The sequence below is a fragment of the Callorhinus ursinus genome, unplaced genomic scaffold (genome assembly GCF_003265705.2).
Source record: "Callorhinus ursinus isolate GAN/ISIS: 27379988/994484 unplaced genomic scaffold, GSC_fseal_2.0 scaffold26, whole genome shotgun sequence".
NCBI classification, from domain to species: domain Eukaryota; kingdom Metazoa; phylum Chordata; class Mammalia; order Carnivora; family Otariidae; genus Callorhinus; species Callorhinus ursinus.
The window spans coordinates 11,468,069-11,482,897 of NW_027397088.1; the positions used below are offsets into that span (position 1 = coordinate 11,468,069).

Below are 14,829 nucleotides of genomic sequence, written 5' to 3' on the forward strand. Positions count from 1 at the left end.
CCACATGTGGGTTCCTCAGTGATATTACTCCCTGCTGCAGGTTGTTGCTTTGGTGGTGGGGTCCCATCGTCACCATGTCTCTGTCTCTTCTACCCTTCTCTATGTGGTCCCTCTATTTGTTGTCCAGAAGCTATTCAATCAACATTAGTTCTTCCGAAGTAATTCTCTATATGTAGGTGTAGATTCAGGGTGTCCATGGGAGAAGGTGAGTGCAGGGTCTTCCTATGCCACCATCTTGAACCACCTCTCTCATCTTTTAAATTGATTTAATAAACCATGTGATTCAAGCATTTTAGGTGAGTCTATGAGCCTCTCTGCTCAGTGACCTCTGGCAGAACTTACCTGGTAATATCCTTGGAAGCCATTGCCATTGACAATAGGTCATATAAAACCAAATAATTTATTCGGGGGAATTCGTGTTCATGTTGTTTCTTTTTTCCACATAGAAATGTATAGTCTGCATATAGTCTTCACCATCTAAATGTTGAATTATCTACTTCGATACTTGTGTCTGAGCAGATTCTCACGACAAATTCACTCTTTCCCAATTTAGACTGTGCCATGTTACCTAGATCTCCCCACTCCTTTGTTTATTCAGTAGCCGTGTATTCAGTGTTCACCATGTGCCAGGCACTACCTTAGATTCTGGGGACTGAAAGGAAGAGTGTGATCCCCACCCAAAGGACAAATGTTTTGGTAAATAATTACATGTTTCATGAACCAGACTAATTCTGTCTTGGACAAATCTGCCATGATGACTGTTCTGTGACCTGAACCTTCTTGAGCACCGGTCCCCCCATTCTTTCCTTAAGTATACCCTTGGGGTATATCATCCTTGATCTGCCCAGGAGGTAGGAGACATATGCAAGTCTACTTGTATTGTGTCAGCCAAAGAAACACTCTGTCCCCCTAATAAGCCATTTCTTGTCAAGCTAGACTTGTCAGCCTTTCTCTTTGGTCTTATGACTCCTTTGGCCTTTGGTGGTCCTTTTGCATACACATCCCTTTCACAGAACACATATAATGGCCTGGGACAGTCAGGGGCAGCATGACTGATGACTTTAATAAAAAATGAGATTGAGTTTTTAGACAAGGATAAAAAGGCATTTCTGGAAGAAGAAATGGGGTGCTATCTCAGCTAAGAGAGACTTTTAATGGCAAGAAACAAAAAGCAACTCTGGTTATTCCAAACTTCAACAGAGGGCATGGGGATGGTTTTATAACAGACACAGGTGCGTCTGACAGAAGCTGGGGTAGGAAGAGAACCAGAGCTCAGACAGGGACAGGGTGCAGTCAGGGCAATCTCTCCCTTTTGTCTCCTCTCTGCATATTGTCTTCATTTTCTTTCTGCAGACCAGCCTCTCTCATTCCACATCTGCTCATTCTTCAACACATGCTTATTGAGCATCCACTGTGTGCCAAGCACTGTTCTAAATGCTGCATAAACAACCTCATTCTCTAGGAACTTACATGCTAGGTTGGGAAGATGATTTTACAATTAGTAAGTTATACAGCACTAAATATGGAGGTAAGTGCCATGGAGAAAAATAAGCTGTGAAGTGCATATGCGTTGCAATTTTATTTTATTTTTGAAGATTTTATTTGTTTATTTGAGAGAGAGCACAAACAGGAGGCAGAGGGAGAGGGACAAGCAGACTCCCCGCTGAGGAGGGAGCCCAATGCAGGGCTCGATCCCAGCACCCTGAGATTACAACCTGAGCCAAAGTCAGACGCTTCACCAACTGAGCCACCCAGGCACCCTTGTGTTGCAATTTTAAACAAGATGATCCAGGAAGGCCTCACTGAGAAAGTGACATTTGAATAAAGACATAAAGGAGATGAGGTAGTGACCTGGGAGATTATCTGGCAAGTTCTGGGCCGATGAAGCAACAGGTGCAAGTGCTCAGAGGTGGGAACAAAGAGGCTGAAGCAGCATGAGCAAAGCGGAGTTGAAAGTGAGCTGAAGGCTGGGAGGTAGATGTGTAGGACTTTATAGGCCATTGCATGAGAAAGGGGGCCACTGGAGAGTTTTGAGCATAGAAATGACACCATTGACTTGTAACAGAAGTGTTCTGGTTACTGAGAACAGACTAAAGGGCCGCCCTGTCGTGTATTAACTGTGTGGTCTGATCCCTGTTAGATAACCTCTTTCTCCCTTCATTTCCTCTGTGTGTAAAAGCAAGAGATAATAATAGTCTCTAGTGCTTAGGGTTAGTATGAAGATTAAATGAGTTCATCTATGTAAAGCACTTCATACAGTGTTTGGCATATAATTAGTACATTTCGTGTTTTCTCTGCTATTGTTATGGCTCTAACATATGAAGTCCCAGAAGATGTGGCAGATAGGGTTGGTTGAGAACACAGGCAGTATTTTTTCATCTCATGTATTAATTGAGCTGGAGAAATTTATTAATGGAGCTTGGAGAAAGATTTATTGAATAGATGTAGATGATGTTGCTCTTCAAAGCTGTAAAATCTATCCTAAAGACCTAGAAATTGGTATTGTGGGTACTCAGTAGACATTAGGTGAAACACTGCAACCAGGAATTTGGTTGACATTTTTGTTTGGGGGTTTCTTAATGTGTAAAATCACACAAACAAGGTTCCAAAAAATGATAGAATAATGCTGAAACTGAAGCACTATTCCTTTTTCACAAGCTGTTGTGGCAGATGGTCTTTCCTGCTCTGGTTATCAGTGTGTATACATTTGTGTCTACCAAACATAATCCTGACTCTAGGCCTCTGCGAAACAAACAAAAACCCAAACAAACAAAACAACCTACTGATAAGCCAGAGACTAAAATCTTGCCCCTTACACAATCTTGGTCACACTCCACTGACGCATTTGTGGTTCAGGGTTCCAGTAATTAATCCAGTGGGCTCCTAGTTTGGAGCTGAGCTCTTTCCTAAAATACATTAATAACAACTAGAAACATTACTGAACACAAATCACTGATTTGGTTTACTCTGTAACCGAAACAGGACAGAGACCAACTTATTTTACAGTAACTGGAACTGAACACACAGAAATGCTGTGTGTTTTGGTTGAGGAATGACACAGAGGCAACATAATGTGAAGTTAGGGGCACAGGTTTTGAAAGATAGACCTTACTTCAAATAACAGCTCCAGCAAAGACTAGGATCGTAGGTAATTTACTTAATTCTCTGTGGTTCAATTTCTTTAAGTCTAAAGGACAGGGGTCAGATCACGGTGGTTATAACTAAGGTTTAAGTTTACACCCGAATAGGGAGGAACACATCCCTAAATTCATTCCGAGCTGGATTTAAGTTAAGTCCCATTGTTAGTTGTTCAGCATCTTCCAGTAATTCAGTGAGGGTCTGGCATACTGGAATTACTCAAGTTCTTCTTAGTCCTTATCTGCTTTCCCTGGTTAGAATCAGTTATGGTAAACACAGGCTTCACTTTTGGTGTCTCAAAGGCAGGAGCTGCTGCAACTGGGAAGTTTTTGTTTGGGAGTATGTATGAGCTGCAATTTCCTTCTTTCACTCAAGGCTGTATTTATAAGATTTATCTGTGTTGATTCTTGTAGGAGATTAAGAAGAGAAAGACTTCAAGGATAAACACAAATTTTGGTGTACAGCAATTGAGTGGTCCTGCAGGAAACGCAAGGAAGAGAAGCAATCTGTAGAGGGAATGGAGATAATGTTTTGTGGACACTGGGGTATACAGAGGTAGCAGGAAATTATATTTAACTTACCCTCTCTCCTCCTTTAAGATACTGCTCAAGTAAACACCCTAAAGTAAACACCCTGGCTTGCGGTCACCATCTCTGCAGGAAGAAAGGAGTTGTCACCATTGTAGACAAAAAACGTGATCTGGTTAGAGTGACAATCCTCCCGGTAGGCATGCCTCCGGTTTACACCAGGTAAACCACAAGTCCCTCCATTAATAGGGTCTTTCGGAGTCCATCCTCAGAAGCCCTTCTCTCGTATCCGTGGCCCCCACCTCAGGCCGGGACCACCTCCCGATGCCTCTTGCAGGACCCGACGCAAATTCTGGGTTTCAGGCAAGCTTTTTGGAAAGCCGAGCTTCGAAGGTCAACAGCCCTGCCGGGGAGCGGCTACAGGGGACTCAGGGTCCGTAGCGGGACTCCCCGCCCCCCCGCCCCCCGGTCTCCGCGACCCAGGGCGCGCGCCCTTACTCCTCCCTCAAGCCCCGCCCCATGCGTCTCCCTTTCCCGGGACGCATGCGCGCGCCCTTACTCCTCCCTCAAGCCCCGCCCCATGCGTCTCCCTTCCCCGGGTCGCTTGTGCGCGCCGTGACTCCTCCCCTCAAGCCCCGCCCCATGCGTCTCCTGATTCCGAGACGCCTGCGCGCGGCGCGACTCCACCGTCAAGTCCGGCTCCGGGCTTCGCCCCGCACCACGTTCCGCTTTGCCCTCGGGACGCACAGCGCGCGGCGACGTTTCCGGCGGGACCCGGACTACCCGCCTCACGGTTGCGCGCCCTTGTCGACCGGTGCAGACCTACGGCAAAGCGGTTCGGTACTTGGGGCTTGTTATTATTCTATACCTTTTTGACTTTTGGGGGTTACATAAGAGGCTTTGCTGCCGCCCACTCTTCGTCCCTCGGATCCAGACAGGAGCGTTAGGCTGCGTCATAGTTGCCGTTCTAGTCGCGCATTTTGGGCTTTCCTTAAAATAGACTGTGAATCTTGCAGAATCCCTGTACTTTTGAGACAAAGGCTTACAGATGTAGCGTAGTGGTGATTAGTTTCCTGTGGTTTTTATTGCTCCAGCTTCTTGAAAGTCCCAGTAACTCGGTGCTACTTGGAATTAATAACAGGCGCAATTCCAAGCACCCGCCCCCCCGCCCCCCCCCCCCCGAAAAAGGTATGAATTGCTTTCAAGCTTTAAACCTAATTGGATACCAAATGCATTTATTTAAGAAAGTAGGAGTTATACCCTACTTCGCCAAGAGCGAAGTGTTTCACGTTAATTATGACTTGGGCTTTCCAATATTTTACCCCCTCACCGACCTCAGTCTAACGAGCTATTTGGATGCAAAAGTAAATGCCATTGAAAAGTTTTGCAGATGTTGAGTATTGCAATAATTGAATTCTTTGGGCAAGGGCAGAAAGGGGCAATTAAAATAGTTGAATAAAGGGCCCAGGGGATACTTAAAGTTTCCAATTTAGTAATAAGTTGGTTAGCTGATGAAAAGGTAAACTCATTACCGTACAGAGCTCCTCAGTGAAGGGCATTCAGTTTCCTGTAGGCCTGTGTTACTAGAATGGAGGTTATTACCAAAACGGTTGGTATCTGCTCAGCGTTTACTACGTGCTAAGCACTTTTACTTATTACCCCTTTTAATTCTCACAGGAGCCCTAGGAAATTTGTACCATTCTTATCCTCATAGTACAGTGAAGGAAACTTAGGCTAATAGAGGTTGGTAGCTTGCCTGTTACTTCTTAGCTACTAAGAGGTGGAGATAGAACTTGGGTCCATTTCCTTCTGACTGCTAGAGAGCGGTGCAATTAATCATCTCTGATCCAGCCCCTTTTCCGCAGGTGCAGGCCTGGTGTACTCTTCTGTCTGGTCAGAGTGAAAAACAATGCAGAGGGACTCTGGCCCACTGTAAGTACAGTGAATGGGAGAGGAATTGCCAGCAACTTCTCAAAACCAGAGCTTCTTTCCTTACCTGGAAAGGGCCCTGAGAGTAGACTGCTGGACAGCACAGGGTATGGGAGGATGGACATGTAGGCCAGGGACCTGGGTTTGAGTCCCAGCTCCATCACCGACTAGGGCAAGTCATCTAACCTCTGGGATTTATGTTCATTTGTACCGTGATAAGACTGTTCTGGAATGATGATGTTTTAGTCCCATCCTGTGATTGTTTTTTTAAATTTTTTAGCCATGGTTGGCACTAATTTCTTGCTCTTTAATTTTCAGAGTACCTTTACATTGGATTGGCTTTGGCTATGCAGCACTGGTTGCTTCTGGTGGGATCATTGGCTATGCAAAAGCAGGTATGGTTTGTAGCGACTTAATCTCCTAAGATTTTCACATTGTTGCTGGTAAGTGAGTCCCCAGGTTCCCCAGAGTGCAATCTTCATTGAGTCAAGTTTGCTTTACGCCCTCTAGCTTGAGTGCAGGCTTATTTCAGTCCCGTAGCTGCTCCTGCACTTGCTTTTCCGTTATCTGGTTGACCTAAAAGTCAGGCTTTTTGTCTACTCACTTGTTCTTGGCTTCTTTATCTAAAGCTGCGGGGCAGGGGTGGTAGTAGATTGTTACTATCACTGACTACCACACATTAGCCTTGACCCCAGAGTGTCATCTCTCTGCTTTCTAAGTAGGAAGAAACCTCTTTTCTTTCCATGCTCATTTTTTGAAGTCTCCTCTTTAGACATAGATCTATCAGTAAATGTGCTGTTTCTACCTCCTTTCTAGCCTATATCCCCACCCCAACATACACACACACCCCCCAGGATTCTTATTCTCCATTTTTTTTTTTTTTTAACTCACTGCCCTTATTTCCCTCTCCTTTGGGGGTTTGCCTGAGTTCCTGCCTATATACAGTTCCAGCCCTTGACAGGTTAGTCAGGCCTGGTTAGGAGCCCTTCTTTTCACCCCAGATAGAAGTATCTGTCTATTAAAAAGGAGAGGATTAGTGTGATATTACCTTGCCTTCTCTGTAAAATAGCAACCTCCCCAAAACATTTTCCTACTTGAGAGCTCCTTGGTTAAGAGCAGTGTTGAGAGAAATTTTCTTTGCGGTTTTCCTCTGTGAGAAAAGGAAATCTTGTGAATTCTGTTAATAAAATGAGTGTCTGCCATTATAATGTAGAATTCTGTTTGCTTCCCTACAGGTAGTGTCCCGTCACTGGCTGCTGGGCTGCTTTTTGGTAGTTTAGCAGGCCTGGGTGCTTATCAGCTGTCTCAGGATCCGAGGAACATTTGGGTATTTCTAGGTATGTCAACGTCACTGTCTCTCTCCTACAGTTAGGTATCGAGAATGCTCTACCAAAAGGCTCTGGATTGGTGGAATGTGGCAGGTTCTTCACATGAAGACAGTTTTACTACTTCTGTCAAGTGCTAGGGAAGTTTTAAAATGGGGGGTGGGGGGAGTCGTGCTGGCTTCTGTTTATTTTCTGTGTACAGAATATGGAAAGGTTTTCATGCCTCATGAGTTTAGATTTAGCCGATGAAATTAATAATAAGCCTGTGCAAGGCAAGTATATGTCTCTTAATCATTATGATTGCCCACTGAAGACCGTATGCTTGAGCATAGGATCACATGTCAGGCTTAGGTTTGCATTTTTCACATTTGAAAATCATTTATTACCCCTTTAGCACTAACCTTTACCTTGACTGACATGAAACATGAGTCTGCAGGGCTGCCGAAGTGTCCTGGGAGCTGCACAGACAGTGAGGAGCGCCGGGAAGGGAAGATTACTACTTATCAGGCTGGCTTTGGGTGCATGTTTATTGAGCTCCACCCATGTATCAGACACTGCGCTAGGAGGGTGGGCATCTCACTGTCTCCACGAACCCCCAGAGTTGGAAAACCTATAGTGCTGGTCTTTACAAGTGGGGTGGGGAGAACAAGCATGTTAACAGTGGTTTGCACGAGTTGCCGCGGGCTGGGCGGGAGAGGGCAGCAATGGCTGATGTGGGGTGTGCTGTGGAAGGAGGAGTTACCCAGCTCTCAGCTCTGCTTCACAGCTCCCTCACTCAAGTTCCCAAAAGACTTTCAGAGTTCTTTTTTCCCATTTCTGATTCCACTCCTCCACTCTCAGCAAATGACCTCGGTGCCTACTTAAAGAAGAGCAACAGTCATCACATGGGGGCTCCACCATGCCGTGTGCATCCATGCCTTCTGCTGTGCTGTTTCTCTCCTTTCCAGGCTGGTCCCTCCATCCAGGCTTTGGGTCTCTTGTGTCCCTGACCTTCTGGAGTGTTATTCTGCCAAAGTTGCCATCTCTTAACTTGGATTCCACCGTGCAGATGGATCCCTCCTGCTCATGTTCACGTGTCCTCTCTCACCCAGTAAAGAAAAAAGGACCTCTTGTTACCCCACTTCCTTCTCCAGCTGCTGTCCTTCTTCCCCTTCGGAAACTTCTCTACAACAATCTGTTATACTGCTTGTTTTTATTTCCTCCCCTTTTACATTCTCCACCCACTTCAGTCTCTGTTTTTCTCTCCTTTGTTCACGGAAATAGCTTTCCCTGATTGTGCCAGTGACCTGGATTTTTCAGAATCCAGTGTGTGTGTGTGTGTTTTTTTTTTGAAGCTCTGTTTGTTTATTTGAGAGTGGCTGCGTGCGCACACACAGGGGGAGGGGCAGAGGGAGAGAGAATCTCAAGCACACTCCCCGCTAAGCACGGAGGAGCCTGATGGGGGGCTCAATCCCAGGACCCTGAGATCATGACCTGAGTCGAAATCGATTTGGATGCTTAACTGACTGAATTACCCAAGCGCCCTTGCAGTGTACATTTTTTAATCCTCATTCTAGTGGCCTAATAGCTTTCTCAGCATGGCGGACCAATCCATTTTCCACTCTCCTGTTTTCTTTTTTATTTTCTTGTTCTCTTTTGTTGACTCATCTTCCTTTTTGGCCATTAAATGTTGAAGTTCTTAAGACCTGCCTTTTTTTTTTTTTTTTTTTAAGACTTATTTATTAGAGAGCTCGGGTGAGCAGGGGGAGGGGCAGAAGGAGAGGGAGAGAATTCCAAGCAGACTTCCCAATGTGGGGCTCAGTCTCACGACCCTGAGATCATGACCTGAGTTGAAATCAAGAGTTGGCTGCTTAATTGACTGAGTCACCCAGATGCCCGAAGACCTGGCTCTTGTTACATTCTTTTTACCCTCTTGCTTGGCTCATTGGAGCCCAGGCCTTAAATTACCATTGAAACAGGTCACTGATTCACAAACGGATTTCTCCTCCAAGCTTTACTCTTCTGTATACAGTTGTGTGCTTGAAATCTTTTATTAGTTGTCTCAAGGCATCTGCCCAGACCTGACCTCTTATCTGCACAACATTGGTCTTCTGGTGTTCTCCATCCATTTGGGTCTTGGTCTCCTCCCCTCCATCTTTATATCTCTTTCACCAGTAAGACCTGTTGACACTACCTCCGGCACATGTCCTAGAGTGTCTCCTCTATCTCCAAGGCCACCATTCTTATCGCAGTTATCCCTGCATTTTGCCTGCATTCCTGAGGAAGTCTCTTAATTGGTATCCCTACATGCTCTGGTTTCGCTGCAGTTTGTTTTTCATAGAGCAGCTAGAATTTTTTTTTTTTTTTTTAAGATTTTATTTATTTATTTGACAGAGAGACAGCGAGAGCAGGAACACAAGCAGGGGGAGCAGGAGAGGGAGAAGCAGACTCCTGCTGAGCAGGCAGCCTGATGGGGGGCTCGATCCTGGGACTCCGGGATCATGACCTGAGCCACCCAGGTGCCCCTGTTTAAAGACGTTTTTTGGTGATAGTTTTGTCCTCCAGCCCCTAATGCAGTGCATGGCATATAATAGGTTTTTTTTTTTTTTTTAAGATTTTATTTATTTAACAGAGAGAGAGACACAGCGAGAGAGGGAACACAAGCAGGGGGAGTGGGAGAGGGAGAAGCAGGCTCCCCATGGAGCAGGGAGCCCGATGCGGGGCTCGATCCCAGGACCCTGGGATCATGACCGGAGCCGAAGGCAGACGCTTAACTACTGAGCCACTCAGGCGCCCCTATAATAGGTGTTTTAACAGATGTTGAATAGAAGAGCATACAGCGTAAATATATCAGCAAGGAATAGGAAAAAAAGACTTGCGGCAAATTTGGAGAAAACTGTGGCTGAAGAGTGGTAGGAGGTGAGGCCAGGAAGGCCATTTGGCCCAGACTATGAGGGCCTTATAGTCCAGTATTTGTTCTTAGCCCCATAGAGCGTGGGTGGCCATGGGGAAGGAAATGATAATATGAGATGGGGTCTGGCCCGTGAAAGATGGGTGGGACTTTGGTCCTCCCACATATAAGATGCAGTGATCTTTGATTCTTTTTCTTTTTCCCATCAGCTACATCTGGAACCTTAGCTGGCATTATGGGAATGAGATTCTACCACTCTGGAAAATTTATGCCTGCGGGCTTAATCGCTGGTGCCAGGTATTTTCTTTTCTCTTGCTGTTCTTCACCAGTATGGAGTTTAGTTTCATGTCCCCCAAGACTTTGGACATTCAAAAATTTACTTGTTCTGGTATGCCTGATGCTGGACATCAACTGAAGTGATGTAATTTACACACAAATAGGAAAGGCTGCAAAATGAAGTAAGTGCATTCATGATTTTGCCCTCACATTTGTGGTCTGGTCTGTCCCTGCTCCTGCCTACAGTGGAAGGAGCTTCATGCAAAGCCATGACTGTGGCTCTTTCTGTGACTCTCAGCATGAGTTCCATATTTCTGAGTTGTGTAGGCACCCTTTACTATTGAACATTTTCCTAAAAGGGAATTTTGATTAAATCCTACTGTCTAATGAACTTTGGTTATAAAACTCAAACCAGATTATTTTAAAAACGTATTCTGAGGACAGAATTTTTAAACATCTGGAAGAAGATCCCTTACCTGACTTTGATCATAGTTATAATGCTGTCAAGCATAATGCTTTAGAGTCAGCGTAGACCAAGGTCAAGAGCAGTGAACTGGGAGGCTGGAAATGTACCATTAACTAGCTCTGTGACCCTGGAGAGACCTTGCTCTTCCCAGCCTTCAGTTTGCTCATCTCTTTGAATTATTGGCTGTTAGATTAGGAACTTCCAATTCATATGTACTATTTTAAGGCAAGTGGGGTACAAAACTGCCCCTTGGCATGTTATTCCTTTGGTACTTCCAGGGATGGGGGTTCACCTGTGCCTGCTCTGCTTTGGCATCTCCTCACCATGTAGTTGTGAGGGACCTGCAGTTTTAGTTTCTTTGAAAAAATAGTCGAGTGCCTGTTCTGTCCTTTACCTGATGTTTTTTGTTTATGTGTTTCTTTTGAACAGTTTGCTGATGGTCGCCAAACTTGGAATTAGTGTGTTGAATAGACCCCATCAATAGTAGTCATGTCCCGCTTGGACTCATGAAGAATTTAAAAACTTCCACTATTTTTAGTGTATTAAGAGAAACGAGTGCAGCATTTCACATATTCTGACATTTTACTTAACAAAACAGAACAAAAATAACATTGAACTTTCCAGAAGAAATCAGTCATTATCATTACAGCCTTAAAGAGGTGGGTGGTATGTAACCCAAGAGCTTCTTATATATTCTCATACAGTTTGATTCTTGTACTCGATGTTCTCTCTTCTTTCTGTATCTGTGGGTAAAGTCTCAAGGGGTAAAATGTTAGGTATCAACATTGAGGGCCTTGAAACCCCATGCCCTACTCAGAACAGTGTGAAAAAAGTCTCTTAGGAACTTTAGGATTTCTGTTCTTTGGCTCATCCTAGCGCACAGACCTACTTTGAAATTATGTCAAATGAAATACCAATGAAAATAAAGTTTACTGTAAGTAATATTTTCTATGGTGTCTTTGTTGCCAGAGCTGTCTAGAATGTAGAATGAGATGTGAATAGCAGGAAGCTATAGGAATGTGAAAAGTGTTCTGTTAATACTTAATAATCACCTATTTTGAATAAGGACCAAGGAAAGTTATTTATGATTTGATTACATATTGCACTGAAGCTTGTTTTAGAAATGATCCCTTAGTGAGGATTTCTAAAATTAGGACTGTGTAACAAAAAAAAAGAAAGAAAAAAAAATGTGGTTAACTAGCTAATCTATAAATGTGAAACTAAAAGACCTGTCTGAAACTTGAATTACCAGGTTTGGTCTCTGTACACATTAACTGGACACTGACACGTTTCCACCTCACTTTCTTTTGTTTTCAGCACTGAGCATTAACTCATTATGGTAGTCCTTACTTTAGTTTTCTCCTATTTCAGAAGAAAAAGGATGTTTGCTACTTACCTCCTCCCTAACTGGTATCGGTTGGATTTATAGTATAATTCAAGCACTTATTAATCAAATTTATATGTTTTCTTAAACTGTTTGAAAGGAGTCCTGGTTTTCTCATCCTTGTTTTATGTGATGTGGTTTTGACCTGTCTGCCAGGGCCCATTCTTAAACGGTAATGCCCAGGGGTGCCTGAGTGGCTCAGTCATTAAGCGTCTGCCTTCGGCTCAGGTCATGATCCCAGAGTCCTGGGATCGAGCCCTGCATCGGGCTCCCTGCTTGGCGGGAAGCCTGCTCTCCTTCTGCCACTCCCCCTGCTTGTGTTCCTGCTCTCACTGTCTCTCTCTGTCAAATAAATAAAATCTTAAAAAAACAAAACAAAAAAACGGTAATGCCCAGAGCTCTGCACAAGTTGGGTGTGACCAGGGTAGTGTATTCTAGACCATGCATTTCTGTTAATACAGCTGGGATCAAAATCAGATTTTTGGGTAGTCTTAACACAGCAATGACTCATTAAACTTTTGGCCTACTGAGACTTCATGTCTTTCTCTTGTACACATTATTAATAATGACTACTCCTAAATAGGAAAGGGTTGGTACTTGATGTCACACACTTACAAATACTTGATTAAATTAAAAATGTTCCATAGTTCCTGGCATAGTCAGTAATTGCCTTTTATCATGTAGTTGCACCAAATTCATGGTTTAAATTATAAGGACAAATCCATTTACAAATAGCTCATTGGTCTGTGGTATGACTTCATGCTCTGGTGAATCACATTATTGTGAACTTCTCAAACGTTAGTCCTGTACAGTCCAAAGGAAAATGGACAAAGAAAGTCAAGTAGGCAGAGCACTGCATTATCTTTTTGATATTTTAAAAACTGATTTTTATGGAAATGTGTTTGGGAAAAAAACAACTGGTTATAGTTAGTGTTACAAAGGTCAGAATGCCACAGGTGGCCTGGGTGTTCTCTTGAGCAGTGAAGAGCAGTCTGTATTATCTTTGTTCACAGAGCTAACCTTTTTGCTTTTTTCCCCAAACCCTGCTATGTGAGGGCCAGGTAGAAGTGAACATTAGGGGCGCCTGGGTGGCTCAGTTGTTAAGCGTCTGCCTTCAGCTCAGGTCATGATCCCAGGGTCCTGGGATCGAGGTCCGCATTGGGCTCCCTGCTCCACGGGAAGCCTGCTTCTCCCTCTCTCACTCCCCCTGCTTGTGTTCCCTCTCTTGCTATATCTCTGTCAAATAAATAAAATGTTAAAAAATATGTATTTAAAAAAAAAAGTGAACATTAGTTCTGACTTCTTGTTACCCAGGTGTTTCAGTCATATGAACTATAAGAGCAGAGGCACAGAAAAGGATTAAACAAAAAAGCAATACTCGTATATTAATTGATCAGATACATCTTGGGTTCTAAGCTAGCCTTTCTGTGATCATCTTGACACTTAGGTTGCTTCCATATCTTGGCTATTATAAGTAAGGGTGCAGTGAACATGGGGGTACACATATCTTTTTAGATTAGGGTTTTTTGTGTAAGTACCCAGAAGTGGAATTGCAGGATTATATGGTAGTTCTATTTTTAATTTTTTGAGGGACCTCCATACTGTTTTTCATAGTGGCTGCACGAATTTACATTCTGACCATCAGTGTTCAAGAGTTCTCTTTTTCTCCATCCTTGCCAACACTTATTATTTTTTTTCTTTTTGATACTAGCTATCCTGACCGGTACGATATTTCATTGTGATTTCGATTTGCATTGCCCTGATGATTATTGACATTGAGCATCTTTTCATGTGTCTGTTGGTCATCTGTATGTCTTTGAAAAATGTCTGTTCAAGTTCTGCCTGTTTTTTAATCAGGTTATTTGTTGTTTTGATATTAAGCTGTGTAAGTTTTTTATATATTTTAGATATCAACACGTTAATCAGATATATGATTTGCTGCAAATATCTTCCTCCATTAGATTGCCTTTTCATTTTGTTGGTTTCCTCTGTGCAAAAAGCTTTTTAGTTTGATGTAATCCCATTTATTTATGTTAGCTTTTGTTGTCCTTGAATAGGAAACTGGTCCAAAAAATATTGCTAAGACTGATGTCAAAGAGCTTACTGCCTAGGTTTTCTTCTAGGAGTCTTATGGTTTCAGGTCTTATGTTTGTCTTTAATCTATCTTGAATTCATTTTTGTATATGGTATAAGATAGTAGTCCAGTTTTGTTTCACATATAGCTATCCAGTTTTTTCCCAGCACAATTTTTTGAAGAGACTGTCCACCCATTGTGTATTCTTGCCTCGTTTGTCCTAGATTGAACATATATGTGTGGGTTTGTTTCTGGGCTCTCTATTCTGTTGATTTATGTATTTGTTTTTGTGCCAGTACCATACTGTTTGGGTTACTGTAACTTTGTGGTATACTTTGAAATCGGGGAACATACCTCTAGCTTTGTTCTTCATTCTCAAGATTGCCTCGGCTGTTTGGGGTCTTTTGTAGTTCCATACAAATTTTAGGATTCTTTGTTCTAGTTCTGTGAAAAATGCATTTGATATTATGATGGGGATTGCATTGAATCTCTAAGATTGCTTTGGGTAGTGAGGACATTTTAACAGTATAAATCTTCCAATCTATGAGCCCAATATGTTTTTATTTGTTTGTGTCATTTTCAGTTTCTTTCATCAGTGTCTCGTAGTTTTCAGACTACAGGTCTTTAGCTTCCTTGGTTTTATTTGTAGATATTTTATTCCTTTTGATGCAGTTGTAAATGGGATTTTTTTTGTTTCTTCCTGATAACTTGTTTTTAGTGTGTAAAGAGCACAGCTGATTTTTGTGTGTTAATTTAGTATCCAGCAACTTAACTGAAATTCATTTGTTAGTTCTGATAGTTTTTTGGTGGAGTCTTCAGG

The 14,829-nt window shown here is 43.1% G+C and overlaps 1 protein-coding gene across 4 annotated transcripts; it reads left to right on the forward strand.

Annotated features, from left to right (window-relative positions):
• Positions 1-4,274: 4,274 nt before the first annotated feature.
• On the forward strand, positions 4,275-11,493 carry TMEM14C (transmembrane protein 14C). Of its 4 annotated transcripts, none has more exons than XM_025891023.2 (6): positions 4,327-4,505; positions 5,517-5,597; positions 5,913-5,989; positions 6,830-6,931; positions 10,019-10,106; positions 10,981-11,493. In XM_025891023.2, exons 2-6 carry the CDS (start codon positions 5,575-5,577, stop codon positions 11,033-11,035), a joined length of 345 nt encoding a protein of 114 aa, XP_025746808.1. In that variant the 5' UTR covers positions 4,327-4,505; positions 5,517-5,574; the 3' UTR covers positions 11,036-11,493. The 4 variants fall into 4 exon arrangements, with proteins under 4 accessions (XP_073733673.1, XP_025746808.1, XP_025746809.1 ...); XM_025891024.2 differs by having other exon boundaries at positions 4,328-4,500; positions 5,531-5,597; XM_025891022.2 differs by having other exon boundaries at positions 4,329-4,505; positions 5,531-5,597.
• The last annotated feature ends 3,336 nt before the right edge of the window (positions 11,494-14,829 follow it).